Genomic DNA, 22789 nt, shown 5'->3' with positions numbered 1-22789 from the left:
TAGTATAGTATAGTATAGTGGATAGTGTACATAGCCTTTATTTATGTAAACCTTTTCCCTTCTTGTTTTTAGTATTTTTTTTCCAAGCACCAGGGGAGCCCCCCCTCCCAAATGTCGTTGTATGGTACCTGTACTGTATTAATGACAATAAAGACCATTCATTCATTCATGCCGAATGTTTCAGTTAATGGATAGTACGCTCAAGCCTTACCGGTTAAATGACAGTATATACAAATGACATTAGGTCTCCTGCTACGACTGGTGGATAGATGACTCACTTGCTTAGTCAAATGTATTGATTGTAAGTCGCTTTGGAATAAGGCGTCTGCTGAATGCCAAACATGTAAATGTCACCGTTTGTTTGTTTGTTTGTTTGTTTTCAGCCACGACATTAGATCCCAAACGATCCCTGACCATTGATGTCCATGTGGATGGCACAGAGTGACTTCTTCTTCCAGAGCGTCGTTTAGGGACTGGGAGGCACGTATGTCGCCCCCTGCTGACGTGGAGTGGCAATGTGCAGGTGGTGTTATTTTTTTCCCCCAACTTCTTCCACATGTTAAATGTGGACTGTGAAATTGTGTGAACTTGTGGATTACAAAAGTAGTTCATTCCTTCTACAATTGGACAAAGTTAAACATGTGACACTTCCTATGTCATTTAAAATACACGTCGTGGGTTACTGGTTAGCTTTCTCATACAACGATACAACAGCAGCACGTTCCTTACTTGAATAACGTTCCCCCACTGTTATCTCTCTCTAATATCAGATGATTGGTGAGACTCAAAACAATGTTTTTTAGAGTGCCAAAAAAAAGTAGTGTAAAGGTATTCTTGTGTTTCTGGTGCGCTATATGCATATATTACATTAGGAATGCAACCTCAGGAAATGTGTTCAAGTCAAGACTAAAAACCCATCTTTTTAATATTGCCTTTAAATGACTAAATAATTACATGATGATTATATAATGATTGGAGCACTTAGAGATGCAACGTTTGCAGGAAAAGCGCTATACAAATATAAAGTTATTATTATTATATGCTAATCTGGTTACTATGGAAACGTGACGTAGCTAGTTAGTACAGGAAGGGGAAGTAGTGAGAAAAGTTGATCGTAGCAGAAAGTTTGTTTGTTTTCGCCCAAGTTGAACATAAAGAACTTAAACAGAAGTACGTTTACACATCGAAACGCAACATGGGAACGACGGCAAGCCAGTTACGGAAGGACCTGCTCTCAGAGTACCAGGTCAGTGTAAGGGGATCAACTTCTCCCGAATTGAGTTAATGGAGTCTTTACTTACAAGCGAGTTTGTTTAATCTCAACGAGACGTCCTTGATATAACTTCTAAGATAAAATGATCCTGTGAACTGTGAACATGACACCTACAGAAGTGAGACATCACTCACGTATATTGCAAAGATGCAAAGTGTGGAGAGAGTGGAAAGTGCCAGTGCCTCTCTGTTGGCCTTCCCTGTACAGAGTTCTGCACCTGCTGTGCAGAATGTCAAAACGTGTCCCCTAATGTTTGAGGACTTTATTTAATTGTACTTTGAATTAAGGTTCCAGTTTTAATTAAACCTGTACTATTTACACCTATGTTTTAGAGGCTTGCAATTTAGAACTAAACTTTATTTTATTGGGTTACTCTTATTCTGACTATTTGGTGATGTAGTTCAACCACCTGGTATTTCCCTCTCCAAATATGATGACCATCAGAGTGAGCATTCTTAACTTATAGGCTATTATGCCACTTATCCCCCATTCGGAATTTGACTGTATCTGTAAGAGGCTGTAAGAGGTAGGCCTATGTCTAAAGAAATCTCATTTGCAATAGAACTGTATGAGATATTTCCATACAACTACTGGTTAGTGTTCAATAGCACCCTAGACAATTCAATAATTATATATTTTTCAGGGATTTCTGTTTTTCTGATAAATGAGAGAAAAGTGATGGAGTCCTATGTTCCTGTCACCAAAAAGTACAATTTCCGTCTAAACTGAAGCTAAGTTTACAGGACTATAATTCAGTATTTATTTAGGTAAATAGTTGTCTGACTATTTGGTGATGTAGGACAACCACCTGGTTCATACCTCAGCAAATCTGAAGAGGAAAAGAGTGATCATTCTCAAGTTAGGGGCTTTTTTGTCACCTTCCCCATATTCGGCCTGGTCTAATTTGGCTCTTTTTCAGGGATTGGGGTAGCTCTAAAGAACAACCCAAAAAACATATTTCCCCCCCAAAATAAAATTTGACAACAATCAATTTCATTAATGGGAGACCCTAAAGATAAGAAAAATCATTGTTGTCATTTGCTCTACCTCGGGTAGGGGTATCTCAAAAACTAAAGCCTTTTTTGAGGACTTGCTGCTAGACTATAAGACAGTTATGATTATTTGATATGCGTGTAACTGGTTTATTGAAAGTAACATGTATTTGTTCTCCCTGCAGGAGCTGACATTTTTGACAAAGCAAGAGATTCTACTGTAAGTAGCTGTATTGCTAAATGTTATTTATTGCTTTTCTAACAAGATAATCATAATAATAATAATAATAACTTTATTTGTATAGCGATTTTCCTGCAAAGTTGCAGCTCAAAGTGCTTTAATCATTATATATTATATTAATTTAATTATTTTGTAACTTAAATGCAATATTAAAAGGATGGGTTTTTATAATCTTAATTTAATTATTTTGTAATTTAAAGGCAATATTGGCAAGATGACAGCTCACCCGTTTATAACAGTGCAGGAATTACACCAGTCATACCAAAGTATTTACTCTGGCCAAACTTCCTTGTAAATTGGACTTTCATACATTGCTTAAGAACATAGATTAAGATAAGTAAAAGTAAAATGTATTTCTATAGCAGACCAGGGGTCACAAAGTGCTTTACAAATACAAGAAACATAATAGACGAGCAAAAGTCATAGCAGGTTAAAATAGGCAAACAAGTGAAAATAAGAACAAGTAACAAACAACAAGTGTACAACAATATCAACAGGACACAGAAAGACAGGCTTTTGGGGTTAGCCAAAAGCCTGTCTATACAGGACAGTCTTTAGCTGTTTTTTAAAAATGTTTTTGAATGGCCCAGTTCAAAAAGCGGTATAAAAACATGGTTTTCACCAGGTACGAGGAGGAAGAAGGGCTTTGATAGTTGTTGTTTTCACAGATTATTTGTTTATTTACATGATCTGTTTTCTATTGTTGGTCAATATGTAAATAAGTAAATAAATTTGATTTAATAAAATAAAATAAAAAATTATATATATTTATATTGAAGTCAACTGCTGATTATTAATTATTAATCTCTGAGTATTGGAGAAGGGGTAGGATTAAATAAGCTTATGCTTCTTCCTACTCCTTTTCGGACATGTGAAGTAAATAGTGTTTTTTGTTTTTTTTGTTTTTCTTGTTTTTGTTTTGTCTTTTGTTGTTATAACTATTTCTCTCTACACATGTTCGAAATAAATGCATTCATTCATTCATTCATTCAATGGTTGTCTCACTCGTGTTTAGTGCACACAAGAAGTTCAGTGAGCTTCTGTCTAAAGAGGACAGGAACCTCCCCACTCCCAGAATACCAATGGATAAAATCCTGACACTGCCGGAGCTCAAGGTGACAATATTTCCAATTAAATTATCACTCAGTATTATTCAGTAATCGGTTGCAAAATGGTAAAGGGAAAGTACTTGTATGTTCACTTTGGTCCTGATCTCTCTCTGTGGTAAAACTGCAATAAGCCCATGCTTGTACTAATGTTGTATCAACATGTAATATGGAAATATAGCCTAGTATGTCTATGTGCTTTGTATTGGTCTAGTGGAGTTAAGCTGTTTATGTTATTATACAAGTGGAAAGGGGCCTGTTACTATTGTCATCAGAGGTAATCACACCATTACTTCACAGACATAAGTGTAACAATTCCTGATACGTCATGTTCTGTACCCACCTCCTCCTTCTAGTCTAATCCATTCAGGAAAAGGATCTGCAACGTGTTCTCAACCTCTGACATGAAAGACGGAAGCCTGACCTTTGAGGACTTTTTGGATCTCTTGAGTGCCTTCAGCGATTCAGCCACCCTGGAAATCAAATCCCACTACGCATTCCGTATTTTCGGTATTATGTTTGCTGAGGATACTTTTTTTTTTAAATGGTTTTTATGGTTGTCAGTGTTTTAGCTGGTTACACATTGATTGTTTTATCTTCTTAGACTTTGATGATGATGGCACTCTGGATGGTGGAGACCTAGAGAAGCTGGTGAACTGCTTGACTGGTGAGACAGAGGACACAAGACTGACCCCTGAAGAGATGAGACAACTCATAAACAACGTGAGTTCACAGTATTACAGGGTTCCTACGCAGGTCTGTGAAGTCAGGTCTGTGAAGGGGGTAGTGGTGGTCTAGTGGATAGTGAGTTGGACTTGGGATCGGAAGGTTGTGAGTTCAAATCCCGCCTGAAGCCACACCACTACTAGTGTGCCCTTGGGTAAGGCACTTAGCCCTCAGTTACTCCAGGGGGAATGTCCCTGTAATTCGTAATTGTAAGTCGCTTTGGATAAAAGCGTCTGCTAAATGGCAAAATTAAATTAAAATTAAAATTAAGTCTGGAAGAGTATGGTATATGGGTAATTTTTTTATACGGTGCCTTTTCCGTCCCCAGTACAAATCATGTTGTATTTTGTCTAAATTTGGACATACTAATTCCATTAGGTTTTTCGACATGTATAGTCGATTGTTATTTATTATGAATACAATGATATGGGCTTCTAAGTTGTTGTTTTCTACATTTTAAAAGCTTTGGTTAAAGATGTAAATGAGATTTTGCATGGGGTTTGGGATGTCCATTCAACTTCAATTGTTGTTCATTCAACTTCAATCCCAAAAATAACTATTAAAAACATATACATTTCCAAATATGTTATTATTATTATTTCATTTTCCTGATCAATATCTATTGAAATCAAATATCGTTTTTATCCATTATTTTTAAATTTTGTACCAAAAATTAAGGTTGTATGTTTGTCCCTGCGATCACTGTCCACCCTGTTATGCTGTGTTAATGTCCCTTTTAAAAGAAAACCATATTTCTCAATCACATCAGTGGAGGGGATTTCAAATGTTGTAAGCTGTGTGATTTTCTACCTCTTTTACCATCTGATTTTTATGTTTTTATCCAGTGAGTTTAATGTGGTTGACCATAACGTGTCCACCCTGTTATGCCTAAATATTGAGGAGATCAATCAAATTGAATAATTTCAAAAAAACTATTTAGTGCAAATTAGATTCCTCATCAAGTATTCATGGTCATTCTAGCCATTATGCTAACACAGGCAGGCTAAAGGCTAACTTTAACTCAAAATGTCCACCCTGTTAGTGTCCACCCTGTTATGTGTCCACTCTGTTCTGGAGACACTCGCCCTATTCAACTACAGAGGGTATTCTAAATAAAATACAATTTAGGTGCCTGAGCTCGACCACTATGTTTTTCAGCAAGCTAGATATGTCCTTTATCTAATAGAACATTAAAATATAGATAAATCAACCATTTATTTTTCATCAAGTAATGAAGTCCAAATGGCACCGTATAAAAAAGAATGACCCATATAATATTGACCATTTCCAGACCTGGTAAAGTATGGAAAACACACATAAAAACTATTGAAACTATTAAAAAAAATATATATATATACGTATATCTTTAGAGCCAGATCATTTACACATATTTACACGTGTAAAATCTCAGAGGTTACAGAAACAATGTTTAAGTTATCTGTGCAAGTTATTAAACATGTAAGTAAAGTATCTGCTTGCTCAGCTGTTTTTGTTTTCTTCCCATAAATGGCAGATTCTTGAGGAGTCAGACATTGACAAAGATGGGACAGTGAATCTCTCAGAGTTCCAACATGTCATTTCCAGATCACCAGACTTTGTCAGGTGAGTGGGAGTTTCACTAGAATATGCCTCAACCATCTGTGTTTGCTTATGACCTTCCCCCTAATGTTTGGATTCTTCTCCAGTTCTTTTAAGATCGTGCTGTGAGGCCCATTACCAGAATAAAAAGATGCTCTGAAGTCCACTTGATTCTCAGAAGACTTTCATCTTAATAAGAATATTTTAAGAGATTGTGCCTTAATTATGTATTTTATGTTTCAATTATGTGTCTCTGTAGATTTTCTAAATGTGTTTGAAAAATGTATTTATACATAATACCTGTGCAATAAGATCTTTCTTCTTTTTTTCTTTTTTTTTAAAAACAGTTTGAAGATGTAAGTTTGTATCAATAGTTCAAATAAAAGTAATCAAGTCTTAACCTGCCTTTTTTATTATCTATTATATGTCTTAAAAAAATCATACAAAATATGTCCATTCCAAACTCCCAAGGAATCAAAACTGTGCAGTATTTCCATTCCATGTAGTCCTTGGTTACGGAGGTATGATGTGTGTTAGGGTGGGCTCCATGTAGTCCTTGGTTACGGAGGTATGATGTGTGTTAGGGTGGGCTCCATGTAGTCCTTGGTTACAGAGGTATGATGTGTGTTAGGGTGGGGCTGGTTGAACTTTGACTGCAGATACAAATGTGTTCCATGGTCCACATGCCACATCCACCACCTGCAGGTGCTGATCTCTGAAGAACTCAACTTGTCTTGGCTCATCTGAACTGATCACAGTCCCCTGTCCTAGCTGGCCATATTCACCTGAAACAGTGATTTAAAAAAAAAAAGAAAGAAAGAAAGAAAGAGCATGGATGTATTCATTCTCATGATGATAGGGTATTGTAACAGTCTTGTTATAATGGGATAAATCATATCTATCGATTAGGAATTAATGGTTCTGTTAATGCTATAGAGCCACAAATAGATGATTATTAAGAGTATTATAACGGTCTTACCCCAACCCCAAGTGTAGAGATCACCTCTGCCTGAAATATAAACAAGTCACCTGGTATCACCTGACGAATATCACTCATCATATAATGCAGTATTATTATTATTTTTGTAATCAATTATTTATATAATGCAGTATTATAGGCCTGCAGGTGAGGGACTTACTTGTGACTGCTGCAGTATGGCGCGACCCACAGCTGACCTTGCTGACCTCACATGACTCAGTGACGTCCATCAGGGCAGGAAAGGCCTGGATGGTTATGAACACCTCTTCACTTCTCTCCCCCTCTTGTGTCTCCTCACACGTGGATGTGCTGGCATCTAAGCACCATATTAGAGCAATTCAGAATATGTATGTAGGAGTAAATATCCATTTGATAGATGATGACAGATGCTCCCTCAATATTCAACTGTTAAATACACAGCTACCCCAATTGTTTTCACACCTATTTAACTAATGGAATCTTGAATCTATTGTAACTTCAGGGTTTGACAGACCTGTGTGTTGGCTCTTGTGCTGCTGCTCCCTTCTCAGGGCTCGTGATGGAAGCCCCAGCTGGCCACTCTCGTTCCAGCCCCACACGTACATGTCTCCTCCGGCTGTGGACAATACTAGTGATCATCACAAGCACCATTTGAAAGAAAGGGTCTTTCTCAGATGATATAGGGGTGGGGTAGATGATAGATAACCTATGCATATGCTGCTGCTTTGTTACAAACTAAACTGACACCATAGATAACTAGATAAAGTTTCACAAGGGTTAGGGGAGATGGTTAGGGGTAGGGGAGGTTGTAAGCATGGGAGAGCAGGTAGGTTTTGAGGTGGGATTTAAAAGTGGAATCCTTTCATAGAAAGTCTTACCACTGATGCAGACCGAGTGCCAGCCCCCGGCCGCCACGCTGCCCATAGGCAGCCCACACAGCGCCTCCACTGCTCTGGGCTCCTCCTCGTTACTCAGGTCCCCGTGTCCTAGCTGGCCATGGCTGACAACACCAAATCAACACAAGAAGACAATTCGATGGAGACTTGACTGTGTGGAGAGCACCGATGCTCATGTTCTGTCAGCTGTGCCTTTGATGCAGTATGCTCTGATTACACTCCATTACTTCCCTGATGATGTGCCAAATGTTCCGAAAAAGATTGACATCTCTTAAATTGTTATTTAACTATACACTGAGTCTTTTTTTAAATGACTGGCCAGGTGAAGAGAATAGACTCCCTAGAAGAGTTGAGTTTCAGTTCTGTTTACCTGCCAGAGCCCCAGGTGTAGACAACCCCAGAGGCGGTCAGGAGGACGGCGTGGTCAGTCCCTAGCACCAAGCTCACAGCCTGCAACTGTGGTGAAAGGGAACGGTAGAAAGGAGGTTTGGAGGCTATGTACCCCCCTGGAACTAACGGGAATGCAAGTGGGGGCCCTACAATGCACAGAGACAAAAGAGAAAGATGAGGACATTGTTGTTGATATTCAACTATAATGAGAGCGACATTACATGTACATTTTTGGCATTTAGCAGACGCCTTATTCCAAAGCGGCCTGAGCTAGATTACTCTTCCTGCTACGACTGGTGGATTGATGACTCACTTGCTTAGTCAAATGTATTGATTGTAAGTCGCTTTGGAATAAGGCGTCTGCTAAATGCCAAAAATGTAAAAAAAAATAACGACTTACAATCAATACATTTGAATAAGCAAGTGAATCATCAATCCACCAGGCGTAGCAGGAAGAGTAATCCAGCTCAGGCCCGGGGCCATTGGCAGTCTCAGTGATAGAAGGAACAACCTTCTTCTATCACCTTCTTCTAAACCTAGACTTTTTATTTTTTACTTTTTATTATTTACAATCACAAGACAGTAGGCCTACCAGCTTGCTCTGTGGAGGTTATTTCCCTGCTCCAGACGGGTTTCTTCTCATCTCTCTCAGAGGTCCAGCACTCCACTTTGTCAGGGAAAGCCAGGATGAGGTGTCTCTCGGTGACGTATGCATCCAGACACCCGCGGCTTTCCCGTACATACCCGTCACAGCCTTCATGACCGGGCTCTGCCCTAAAACCGGACAGGCACACCCGTCCATCACCTAAAAAGGTGAACATTTATGTGATACAGTCTGTGATGTGTCCTGTTTAATACTGTTATTACACAGCAGAGGGCGTTGTCAACTACATCACACTATGGAAAGAAAGTAACTAGTTAGGCTACAATAGGCTTACTGTCAATCAATCACTGATTCATTGTTGCAACTCCTATGAATTGTTTGAATTGTTGGTACACATGATGCACGTGGTTTCATTAACTGGTGTTCATTGAGGTCTCGAGGGTTTGGTTTGGTTATTTGGATCCACATTAGATACAGCAAATATGCAGTAGCTATTATTCCTGGGGTTAGGGTTTTTCATCTTAAACACAATACACTTCCATAACATTCATACATACACACACGCATGCACGCACGCACGCACACACACACACACACACACACACACACACACACACACACACACACACACACACACACACACACACACACACACACACACACACACACACACACACACACACACACACACACACACACACACACACACATACATACATACAGTAGCTCTATTAATTACTTTTTAGTTGAAGACAACTTAATAACGAAATAAAGAAAAATAATACAGGAAGAAAAGTGGAGACAAAAACAAACATAACTCTCCTTACCTTTGGGATCACAAGGTAGCTCAATTCACCAGTGAGAAACACTGCATTGTTTTCAGGGAGGGTGTCCCATATGTAAACAGATACATCTTGATTTTTTTTTTTGTTAAAGCAACTTCTGTTACTATCTGAAACTAAAAAGCGTGGCAATGAATTCCCTGCCACCATAGCTCTGTAGTGAACCGTGTGGGGTGAACGTTACCTTCCCCATCCAGGCGAGCTCTTTGACTCCAACTTGTCCTGATTCTCGTGTTGTCGTGTGGGACACGGGCCTGGGTCGGTCCAGGTTCTTCTAAAGGGGTTGGGCTGGTCACTCGAACATCTTCTCCAATACTTCCTCCTTCACCCTTCAGTCTTTCGTTAGCTCGTATCTGTCCAAAGCCATTGAAGCCAAATCCGAACCAGTTCATTGGCACAACTCGAGGGTGGCGGCCCACTAACTAGATGAACGCGAATAGGCTCAAATCACCCATACATTTATGTACCGTTATTTGGTGACACGTGGGTCAGATTATTGGGTCAGAAATGGGTACAAATTATCAAAACACTTCTTCCTCTTCTTCTTCTGTTGGGTTTAACGGCAGCTTGCATCCTTCGCGTTGCACTACTGCCATCTGCTGGATTGATCCAGTTACTACATTGTCCATCTCGTCACAGCCTCCCTATCAGGCCAGTTCTCTTGAGAAAGCTGACCAGACACCTCCTGCCCTGTCCACTCCCACCACACTCCAATACCTCCAAACCTTCTCTTGTCAGTCCCCATCTGTTCAGTCCCTCCATAATTTCCTGTCTTTCTGACGCATATTTCCTGCAGTTAACAAGTACATGTTCTACTGTTTCTTTTACATGACAATAGTCACATAATCCCGTCGGATGTTATCACACTACCCACTCTGTTTATCACACTACCCACTCTGTTTATCACACTACCCACTCTGTTTATCACACTACCCACTCTGTTTTGTATTGCATATAATTGTCTTCCTCTTGCAGGGTTCCTACACCTTCTGAAACATCAAATTCAAGCACTTTTCAAGGACTTTCAAGACTCAATTCCCTCAAATTCAAGGACCCAACACGGCATAGTTTGAGACAATTCTAGATGAGAATTGATATAATAGGAACTATCCGCTCACAGGCAACAATTAAAAAGAGAGGCTTGAATGTGATGAATAGATGGTCTCTTGCCCTCTCTACCACAGCACAGCAAAACAATACATTGTGAAATATGTGTAAAGTTAATGTTAAGCAATATCTTATCTACTATAATTACGTAAAACATTTTTTTTAGAGAGAGAGAGAGAGAGAGAGAGAGAGAGAGAGAGAGAGAGGAATTCAAGCACTTTCAATGACCCATGTCTATTTTCCAAAACTTTTAAGGCCTTGATTTTTTTTCTCAAATTCACAAACTTGCAAGGATTTCCTGTGGGAACCCTGTCTTGTCTCCTGATCCCACTGTTGCTGCCACTTTCTATTGGCTTCCCTCCACACAATACTCTTTCCCTCTGATTTTAATATTTGAATTTCTGTGTCTGTTTCCTTTTTTAACAGCTTGTTTGGCTAGTTTGTGTACTCTCTCATTGCCCATGATGCCCGTATGTACAGGGACCCAAATTAATGTGACCACAATTCCTTGCTTCACTACCCTTGAATGTACTTCCATTATACTGTGTATTAAGGGCCAATCCCAATTCACCCCTACGGCTTCGTTTTCACCCCTATGGCTTCGTTTTGCTTTCGTTCACGTTTAGGGTAGGGTGTCCCAATTCATATTTCACAGAGGGGAAGGGCTAGCTATGACTTCGTCGGAGGGCTAGCTATGACTTCGTTTCGAGCGATTTGAGGACCAGACTAGCTTTGAAGCCGTACCCCTTGATTCCAGCATGCATTGCAAATCATCTACAGAAATGTTATGTCGCTCTATTCAATGCGGAAATGTCATTACTTTCTCTGTAATTACTTATTAATAAAGATTTGAAAAATGATGATAACCATCTTATTATCTTAGTTTAATGTCATTACAATGCATTATAGACCTTTTCTTTATAACAAGCATAACCAAAAAAATCGCTTTTATGTCGAGGTGCTGTGTCTAACGTTACAGGCTGATTTGTGGACAGTCGCGCATATGACATATTTCCATGTCTGATGTACTAATGTCATTTCAATGCATTATAGACATTTAACAAGCATAACAAAACAATCGCTGTTATGCCGAGGTGCTTACGCTTGTGCCTATGCTTAACATAGAAAGTTCCACAGACCAGCGCGCTCGGGTTTAGCAGTAGAGGACTGTAGCCTACCTGATCACTTCCATTATTAGACTACCAAAGCAGGACACTCATATCTGCGCGTTTGTCACAGGGTGACAGACAGTCACCATGTTCCTCTGCCCCGGCGTCAGTCCAATGGAATCGTCAAGCACAGCCTTCCCCATAGAAATACATCGGTGCTGTAAGTCATGCATTTTCCATGTTTCCCATTGATGGTATATATGACGCCGTAAATGTAACTAAAGTTCAGCCGCGAAGTTGTTGCACTGTTGTCCTAAATCAGTGCAGACTGGCAGGGTAGAAGCACAGGTTTCATACAGGTTAGAGCGCCGTTATTCTGTCATGGTCTGATAATGAAGCATTGATCTTTTTTATTTGATGACTTGTTTGATCGATTGATAGCGTAAAAGTGAAGTTGTGAATGAGTCGCGAGCGTCAATGCTTTTCTACGATACTACTGATGACGTATCAGTCTTGAAGGGTTGTCCCATTTCACAGGGGTAGATTTCAACCCCGACGGCTTGTGGCTCTGTTCGAAGGCCTTGGCTCGAAATTGAGTCACACTCGAAAACGAGCCATAGGGGTAGAAAAGGGAATTGGGATTGGGCCTAAGTCTTGGCGCTTGCTAGATGTACCACGCTTTAATGAGCAGCAGACACTTGTGATTGGATTTCTAAACCAATTGCTGACTGAAGTGAACCCCCAAGTGGTTGGGGATACAAACAGTGTGTGAAATCAACACGACCTTGTGTTTCTCTATCGCTCTCTTGATGCCCCCCACCATCCCTCTCTCTCCTATCAGTCATGCCGCATCGTAGTGCCCGCCTGGAATTGCGTGGGTACTACCAGTCCGACAATGACTCCGACAGCAGCACCGCAAGTGTTTCAGCTCCTGTCTCAGTCCTGACCCCAGCTCTGGCCCAGGCCCCCAGGCTGAGCCTGCTTCCTCCTGTCTTAAGATGGAGGTAAAGAAGGAATCCCTGATGAAGTCCCTGGAGGATCTGAAGGAACGAGCCAGATGCCTGTGGAACCGTCTGGATGGTCCTGAGCAGGAGACACAGGGGTTTCAGGAGAGTGGGCAGGGTACACCCAGGTTAGAACCTCATAGATTTACTAATTTTAATTTTAATTTTGCCATTTAGCAGACGCTTTTATCCAAAGCGACTTACAATTACGAATTACAGGGACATTCCCCCTGGAGTAACTGAGGGCTAAGTGCCTTACTCAAGGGCGCACTAGTAGTGGTGTGGCTTCAGGCGGGATTTGAACTCACAACCTTCCGATCCCAAGTCCAACTCACTATCCACTAGACCACCACTCCACATTTACTGCGGGTACAAATTACATGTTGAAGGCCTAACCGCTAAATGTACATAGTTCTTGGACCACATTGAAATTTCAGTTCTTATGTATATATTACAGTATTTTTGAATATTCTGTGGTGTCAGCGGGCTAACTCTTTGGTCCTGCTTTTTAACTTGGTTACCAATGGCTAGAGCTCACACCCTCTACTGACATCAACAACACCACACTAGCGTTTCTGCATTTCAGTGTAGAGCCCATTTTAGTACCCATTTCCCCCCCCATGAGTCTGCCAGTGCCTGAACCCATACTTATTTATCATCCATACAGGGAGGAACTGAAGAATCTTACGGAGCCCCTCTGGGGTCACCTAGGAGAAGAAGAAAAAAAAAGAGTAAACTGTGGCCTCAGATTCATAAACTGTGCGCACGGTTTAGTAAACTGTGGCCTCAGATTCATAAACTGTGCGCACGGTTTAGTAAACTGTGGCCTCAGATTCATAAACTGTGCGCACGGTTTAGTAAACTGTGGCCTCAGATTCATAAACTGTGCGCACGGTTTAGTAAACTGTGGCCTCAGATTCATAAACCGTGCCCTGCGCTCAGTTTCATAATCACTCCGCACCTGACGTAAACTGAGGGCTCCCTACTCCTGCCCGTCCGCTGCGCATGTTCGGCAAGTTCATACAGTCAGCATCCCACTTTCCCAAAATTCACGTTGTTGTAACTGGTAAGTAGACTAATGTTATAACCTACATAAATTACACATATTTACATTCATCCAGGATTCTATTACTGTAACCGAATACCGAAATCTGAAGCAAGCCTACACTGACATTTTAGCAGTGTTGATAGCCTAGCCTAGGATAATGTTAGCCGACAGCCTGCCAACGCTTAGCTGTAGCCTACGGTACTGTAAATGTCATATCTAAGCCCGACGGTATAGTGCTCTAAATCATAGAGTAAAGAGTAGCTAGTTGTAGACTGTCATTGATTTATGAGTCTAAACTTTGAGTGAAAATGGGGAGTTAGCTATAAATGGTTACATGTCGGCTATCCGACATGCCGCCATTCCGACATCTCGCCATTCCGACATGCTGCCATTTCGACATGCTGGCTTTAGAACATTGAGTGTTAGGTTGTTGCATAATTGTCTGGACAATTGTCTGGCTAGCTACCAGCTCCCAAGCAGCAACGTTTATAGATGACACACAGAAATTCTGTAGACATTTTTACCAATATATTGCATTAGGCTACACAGATGTTTATTTCATGTAGGCTACTTAGACTGGGCTAGATATTTTTGAATAAATTAAGATTACTTAAGTTATGTATATAGGGAGAAAATAGAATAATATAATTGAGTGGAATTGAATTTAGTGTTGCTAGGATTATAAATCAACGTTAAAATAACTGATGATCACTTAACTGTACCTTTTGCATGGTTACTTATGCAGTTTGTCTGTTTTTCCTCCCCAGAAATTGGTTCCCAGCGAACTTGTGCCAGTAGCCTTCCGCTCTGTAAGTCAGAAGTGTGTTTCTTTGATTCTTCCTCTCATCTCATCCATCTTAGCTGATGCCTCCCTACCCCTCACCATTTGTCTTTCCCTCTGTTTATTCACTTTTCACTACTGTTCAGTTTTGTAACTCAGAAATCTACAGTAGGCTATTACTGTAGGTATTCAAATACATTGTTGAGGTGAGGAGAGGTCTGAGTCCATCTACAGCTAGTGATGATGCCATACCTTTTTTTAGTCACTGAATTGTATTCTTTGATAGAATGGATGAGTTGGATAAAGAGTGGATCACCTTTTTACGTGAGCAACGGAGGTTGGATGAGAGGGTTATCTCAACGTTCATCAATGAAAAGGTATGCAATGTTAGCTAGCTATAAAGGAGGTATAGATTAAGGTCACCGTGACCTCACTTTTGGCCTTGTCAATGTGACATTTCAGGAACGGCTTGAGGAATTGTTTTCACAATTGGCTACTTGGGACTCATTTAATAAAATACATTAAGCCTTCACAACATACTTTTTTGAGTCTAGACAGAGGATGTAGGCCTAAACAACAACCTGACTCTTGTTGGCGGGGCATACATCCACAAAGCAGTATTTCTAGTTGGAATATTGTAGTTTCCAGACTGGAAAAGGGATTGGGGCACACACACAGGACTTTGGAAAGAGGGTGAGGGCATGCAAAGAGGGTGAGAGGCACAAGTTCCATAATGTTTTTGTTTTTCAGATTGACTGCTATGCTGTCCATGGGATGACAGATGACGAGCTAATGAGTTATGTACCCAAGATTGGAGACCGGATAGCTATTCGGCAGTACTGCAGAAGAGAAGTAGCTGCACTTGAAGGAACCACCACAACTGTCTCCAAAGCTACAGAAAGGTTGATGTCCAAACTAAAACAAAGACGGGGCACTAAAAACACTGAAGATGTTTATTCTGGAAAACGGGCCTGCAAAACCAAAAACACTGAAGGGGATGATCGCGCTGGAAAAATGTGGGGGAACAAAAATGCTTCCAAAGTGAAGCGCACTTACCAAATGGGGTTGTTTGAAGAAGTTGGGGGCTCTTTCAATCAAGTGAAAGGGAAAAGAGGAGGCGGCACTAGACACCTAAAAGCAGAAAAGAACACCACAATGGCATTGTTGGTTGAAGTAGGAAAAGCCCTTTTTTTCCCTCACGGGAAAAGTAAGCTTGGTGATTTGAATGAATTTGATTTCACAATTAGGGACTTCACCGAAGTGGAGCTTGATCCATTGCTGAGTCTGGGTCAACTGTATGAAAGTCTAAAAGTAAAAATGTTGAGAGTCTACCTATCTTGTAAAGCAAGGTCTGACACTGGAACACCTTCTCCGCCTGCAGCTGTTTCCCCGCCTGCAGCTGTTTCTCCGCCTCCAGCTGCCTCTCCGCCTGCAACTCCAACTGGATTTGGTTCTGCTCCTGCTTCTCCACCAGAGTTCGATTCTCTACCTGCTTTTTTACCTGGATTTGGCTCTCCACCTACTTCTCCACTTGGATTTGGTTCTGCTCCTGCTTCTCCACCAGGGTTTGATTCTCTACCTGCTTTTCTACCTGGATTTGAATCGCCACCTGCAACTGCTTCTCGGCCTAGACTTGCTTCTTCACCTCCATCTGCTTCTACCTCTACAGCTGCTTCCACAGGGAGCAGGCACCCCATTATAGTTGATGAGGAAATACAGATAGGCTACTCCTTCATGGATGACACCATCAGTCTGGATGATACCCTACCACTAGATAATATATCATACCCTCTGGAAAGTGCAACAGTTGAACCTCCCAAGGTCACAAAGCTAAGGCTTCACAGGGGAAATGTGTTTGAAGAGTTAAATGCTGCCTGTAAGGATGGTCGTCTATCTGTTGATGACACTCTCTTGGAGGTGGCGATGGTTCTACCCAATGGTACCACAGAGAAGGGAGAAGACACTGGTGGAGTCCTGCGTGATGCTTTAAGTGAATACTGGGAGACCTTTGTTATGAAATGCACTTGCGGAAACGCTGTGAGAATACCTATGACAAGACATGACATGACAGATGAATGGGAAAACATAGCTTAAGTAATGGTCATAGGCTACAAGATTGCCAATTATTTCCCTGTAGTACTGGCCAAGCCCTTCCTCTTCTACTGTCTTGGACAAAAAATCATGGATGATGACCCAGTTTTTAGAAACAGTTCCCACTGAAGAAAAGGACGTTTCTGAGCAAGCAATGAAGGACTTGAAATCAATTTCTGGAACAGAGGAATGGATGGATTTCCTAGAGGCACATCATGTAAAACGTCTTGTCACCGAGGAGAATGTCAGGAAGACGTTACTTGAAGTGGCACACAAAGAAATAGTGCAGGATCCAGCATATATAGCTGACTGTTGGAGCACTGTGTTGAAAGGGCTGAAACTGGATGAAGTGATGACCAGCCTCACTCCTACAAGCAGGAAGGTTGTAGCCAAGCTACAGTATGAGAACCTCAACAAAAGAGAACAGGGGATTCTGGATTTCCTGAAGAAGTTCATCAGGACCTGTAGCGAAGCTCGGCTCAGGAAATTTCTCAGATTTTGCACCGGTAATTCTGCAAGAAAGTTTCAGTTATTTGATAGTATTAACCTATTCCTTTGAAGTCTGTTCAGTGCTGTAAAAATGTATTGACTAATACTAATCAGTCAATTAATTGACTAATGGGTGGCATCCATACCATTTTGTGTTGTCTTTAATAGGTGCAGACCTCCTGGTTGCCAAGGAAATCCACATCCGATTTGTTGAGCCTAAGAGTACCTTTACAAGAAGCCCCCAGTCCCACACATGTGGGTGTGTGTTAGAAGTCCCAAACAACTATGGATCATACCTTGAATTGGCAGAAGAGTTCACCAGCGTCCTTGATGCAAACGTGTGGGTGATGGACATTATTTAGTGGTAAGTGTCAGGTGTGTGAGTTCAATGTACATGATTGGGTATGTACATCTACAACTGCATGTAGCTCATGTTATGCTTCTCTATTCTACTGTAGGTAATTCACCATCTCTCTGGAGGTCCCCAGGAAACGGTGTTGTTGTGGCAGAATGGCACCTTCATTCTCTCTCTTTCCGTAATTCTGCTTACCCTGAGTTTCTTTCATGTTATGTTATTAACAGTATATCAGGGTCCTCAAACAGCATGCACATTCGTCAATTATTCAACAAAAATGGGGACTATTTATTTTTGTACATTCATTTTATTATTTCCACTGCCAGGATTCAGTTTACCCTGGGTTAGTTTCATGTTTAACAGCATATCAGGGTTCTGATTAACAGTATATCAGGGTGCTCAAATAACATGCACAAGTCAATTATTCAACAAAAACGTGGCATTATTCTTTGTCATTTATTTGATTATTTCCAGTGCTAAGGTTCAGCTTACCCTGAGTTTCTTTCATGTTATGATATTAACAGTATATCAGAGTTCTCAAATAACATGCACATTAGTCAATTTATTAAACAAAAATGTTTTGACTTTAATTTTGTTTTGCCATTTATTTGATAATTTCCACTGCTAAGGTAAATGCATTCTATTCTGTAGTTTTACTCAAGATACTGACATCCCAGGTTTGTCCATCACCCTTTCAAAATAATAAGAGTCTGAGTAAGAGGCTGCTTGGAGCTGGCCCATGTGAATGTATTCCAGAGCCTGGTGATGGTCCTCATATGAATCTCACTCACTCAACATTTACAAGTGCAGACAATTCTTCCCTCAAGGAAATGTAGAGGTCAATTGCCATGAATGCATCCACAGGAACATGGAGATAGTTTTGTGCCATTATGTGGGTGCACAGGGTGAAAACGTCCTCATCACAAGCTATGTCATGGCGGTGGATACAGTCGCCTTCACAGTTGGTACGATTTTCCTCCGACACTTGACACAGATAATCGCCTGTGCCATACAATTCAGGTATGGTATACATGACATCCGGGCGACCGTGGGGAACAAGCTCATTCCTTGATGGACGAATCAGATGGCTGTTCCAGGTCTCCTTAACTGAATCCAATTCATCCTGCGGACATGATCAGAGTAATACCAAATCAAATTACAAAATTGATTACTGGGAAAAGTTTAGGCCTTTTATTAAAGTATAATCATAGGCCTGTTGGTTAGAGTATTTTAGGCTATACATGTCTACACCATCCATTGTTGATGCCACTTACCTGAATCAAACCAAGGAAGCAGAATAAGATAAGGTTCTTGTCCAAGAAGTCACCATCAAACTGACCTTCATCTTTGAGTCTGTGAAGATGTTGGAGCCAAAACTCCACACACTCTTTACGAAGAAAGCCCCACCAGCTCTCTATTCTTTTATTGCTCGTGCTTTTACCATATATAAAGCTTTTGTTACCACCATGAGCATCATCATCATTGCGACGTAGGTAACGTTGTATATCCCGGATCGTACCGTTTTCTGTTCCCATATCTGCCCTCAGGATACGGGGGCATCCACCAAGCTCCTCTACTGTCTCCAGGTAATAACCTCCTATAACTTTGGGGTCACTGCTGGTACAATATGCATTCAACCACAACATTCTTCGGGAGAATCCGTCTATAGCTCCATTGATGCATATACCGAAAGGCTTCAATTTGTCATAAGAATCAACATGCCATACAAAATTGGGCCCTTTGGCAAAGTATGCTCGTCTGCTCAATCTTCTTTTTCTTCTGAGTGTTGTGCCCTCTGGGTCAAGAGTGGAGAGAATTAAGCGGACATCTTCTTTCCGTACACGCAACCCCCTTTCTTTGCATTTAGTGAACATCCACCTGTACCCATGCAGAGACCCTGAGCCTTGGAGCTCCTCCCTTATGAACTGTAGCGTTTCTGTTAAGCTGTCAAAATGTCGATGAAACAGTCCATTCTTCTTCAGGATTCGTTTGAGGGTTTTCAAGCTGAGAACAATCCTGTGTTTTGTGCTCAAAATATGAACAATGTCCTTGTAGTTCAGGCCCAGGTTAAAGTATAGTTTTATTAACTCCAGCTTATCCATAGGAGGATGAAAAAATACTGCTGATGAGAACTTAGGGTGGAGGGAGTTGATTCGTCCAGCTTTTCACTCAAATATTGCCTAGAGAGAAGCACAAAGAAGAGGGAAGATGAACAATGCTTATTCATGCTGCAATAAATAAAATCTAACTTGGGGGGGTTTAAATAAGTGTTATTCCACAAGTACAGGAACTACAGGTATACATTTTACCTGAAGATAATACACATATATAAAGTACACATATATATTACCGTTGCCTATATATATATATATATATATATATATATATATATATATATATATATATATATACAGGGGTGCACATAACTTTTTGGGGCCAGTGCTCAGAGGAGCACCTAGGGATGCTGCTTGGTGCTCCCCGAGCTCGCGAGTCACGACCCGTCCCACAGGATGGATGAAAAAGGGATACATGGATAACGCAAAACGACATTTATTCATAAATAAAGATGAACGAACAAATGATTGTGTGCAAAACAAATGCAAAATCAAATGACTGCTCTTTAAGCATGAAAGTCTGTCAGACTCCTTTAAACACAATGAAATCAACTGATCTCTTTAAGCACTGCTCTGTTCTGTAAACACTGAAATCAACTTTTCAACAAAAAGTTACAGCCTAAGCATGTATTTATAAATACTACAAGCTTAATCGTCATCATCACTGCTCTCTTGACTGCTGTAAATTATCACTGTCCTCAATTTCAACCATGGTAGAGGATGTTTTTTTTGTGATCAATTATTTTATTTTTTTTTGGTGCGCAAAAGCGCCCTCATGCGGCTGATCTGCCGCGCAGCATGCATTTTGGCGACGCATGCGCACTGGCGCACCAGTTATGTGCACCCCTGTATATATATATATATATATATATATATATATATATATATATTGAATCAGTTCTTCAATATCTCAACATGTACTAGAAGATACTCAAAGAAGATAATAATATTAATATCACAAAGCACATACAGTACACTCAACAAAGATTTTGGTATTGATAGGACTAGGCGGTTCTGCCTTGAATGGAGACTCCAGGGACCCCAAGTACCCAAACTGTGTTTTACCTCCTGAATATGACACCTGGCAATACAATACTACCGATTTCCACTACATGAGGCTTTGTGAAGACAAAGTCTTTCCCCATGACATCTATCAGTGTATTGGCAAATTCTACCATTGGGCACAGTTTAAAATTAATTAAAAACAAAAACCAAATGACCCCCCCCCCCCCCTATAAATAACTTATAACTCCATTATTTTATAGGCTACAGTAGTCTTAAGTGTAGCCGACTACCACCAAACTCCCACTAAGACAAAGCAAATCACCGCAAATACTGGATTGAGTAGGCTCTGCCTCAGGCTACTATCAAGCGGCTCATAATGAACGCCCCCAGTTTGGATGGCCAATCTATTACCTCGAAATGGACAAGGCATCAAACTAGGTTGCGTTTCATGACAATCGCGCTGGCAGTCATGTGACATATGCACACACTTCTAAGGTTTGGCTTGGTGTTTATTGTGGCACTGACAAGAGCTGGCTATTTCAAGTCATTGCATGCTTGATATCACGGCAAAGCCTCATTTGTATGCTTGTGTAACGGAGTAGAAAGGGCAAGTTCAATTATAGCTAAAATAGGTATAAACTGCGCCTTCTAGGGGTTTAATGACGTGGTATACCCGGGGTGTGTCCGTGACCCGGACGCTGTGTCCGTGACCCGGATGCTGTGTCCGTGACCCGGATGCTGTGTAAATATAGCTGGACAGTGCAATTGCACGGGACGTAACGTGATCTCCAGCAGTGCATTCTTAACCACTGAGACGAATGTAGCTCGATGACCCGTGTCCAGAAATTGATGCACTGTTGTTCTGCAGAATAAATGAACGTGAGCCATCCAGCTGAGAGTGATTCATGAAAAGATACACCCCGTCACATTGGCGCCGTGACCTGTGGACCTGAAGTCAACTCTTCACCTTGACCGGGACCACTCTACTGGATCACTCTGCTGGACCGCTCCTGCGTGCTGTCTGGTGGGCGGCGTATGGTTTCACTCAGTTCATTCGGTGATGTTATGCACAAATGGATTGTTGAATTAATGAATGTGATCTGTGATTTATTTTAGTTTTATTGCTGTTTTGGTGACATTTTTCTTTACTGGTCTTTTATCTGATTAGTCTGTATAGTACTGTTTTCTTGAATTGTAATTCAACATGAGCCACAGACCAGGATGTTTCAGTACGCCACTAAGCAGTAGCATTGGGAGGGGTAGAGCGATCCTCCTCAGTGGAGGTAGGGGGATTCCAGTGTTGAGTTATGATAGTCCTGTTCAGGGGGGTGATGTTCATGTTGTGGGTAGTCAGGATGCTGCTGGGGCCCTTTCAGTTAGTGGGGACACAGTTCCTTCTCAGAGCCACGACATTGATCATGCACCGAGCACACGGGTCAGTGATGCCCCATCCCCAATCTCTGCTTTCCAGTTACCTAATGTAGTGAGCCAGATGAGTGACATAATTAGAGATGTTGGTCTACAGCTGGCAGATAGCATACTTGCACGCCTTGACTCAACGCTACCTCCTCTTAGCACTGCGCATGTACAGACCACGCCCACTGATACATCCACCCAGAGTCTAGACCTGTCCCAAGTCCAGTTGGTACCTCACAGGAGGGTGAAGGAGCCTCCAACGTTCAGAGGGGATGATAAGGACGCAGTGAATGTGCGTGAGTGGGAAGACATAATGAGGAGTTATGTGAAAAAGGCGAACATCAGAGCAGATCAGCAGGCGGAAGAAATATTCACCCATCTCAGGGGCAGGGCTAAGGATGTAGTGAAGTATGGGACGAGGAGCAGTGGCATTAATGTCGCTGAAAACCCAGAGGCCATCTATGGTCTTCTACGTAAGCATTTTGCTGCTGTTCCCTGTTCACCTATCCCCCTAGCCGACTTCTACACCACGCTGCCGAAGAGTGGTGAGGATGCGTATGACTACTGGCTACGCCTCAATCAAGCTGCAGATGTTGCCACTGATCGCCTCAAAGAACAAGGTAAAACACTTGAGTGCCCTCTCCTGGAGGTGACACGTATGTTC

The 22789-nt window shown here is 41.3% G+C and overlaps 2 protein-coding genes across 2 annotated transcripts; one reads left to right on the top strand and one right to left on the bottom strand.

Annotated features, from left to right (window-relative positions):
• The first annotated feature begins 1112 nt into the window (after positions 1-1112).
• cib1 (calcium and integrin binding 1 (calmyrin)) lies at positions 1113-6305 on the top strand. Its single transcript, XM_080544933.1, has 7 exons — positions 1113-1246; positions 2451-2485; positions 3522-3621; positions 3969-4122; positions 4217-4335; positions 5852-5940; positions 6024-6305. The coding sequence occupies exons 1-7, from the start codon at positions 1196-1198 to the stop codon at positions 6043-6045; spliced, it is 570 nt and encodes a 189-aa protein (XP_080401059.1). The 5' UTR covers positions 1113-1195; the 3' UTR covers positions 6046-6305.
• A 113-nt stretch (positions 6306-6418) lies between these two features.
• Positions 6419-9998, bottom strand: rccd1 (RCC1 domain containing 1; the record flags this gene model as incomplete). Its single annotated transcript, XM_080544587.1, has 8 exons — positions 6419-6701; positions 6896-6925; positions 7056-7211; positions 7389-7490; positions 7753-7874; positions 8141-8306; positions 8753-8965; positions 9791-9998. The coding sequence occupies 8 exons, from the start codon at positions 9996-9998 to the stop codon at positions 6544-6546; spliced, it is 1155 nt and encodes a 384-aa protein (XP_080400713.1). The 3' UTR covers positions 6419-6543.
• Positions 9999-22789: the final 12791 nt, after the last annotated feature.

This window comes from Nansenia antarctica (genome assembly GCF_963989245.1).
Source record: "Nansenia antarctica genome assembly, chromosome: 14".
NCBI classification, from domain to species: domain Eukaryota; kingdom Metazoa; phylum Chordata; class Actinopteri; order Argentiniformes; family Microstomatidae; genus Nansenia; species Nansenia antarctica.
This window is presented reverse-complemented; position numbering and strand designations above follow the sequence as displayed.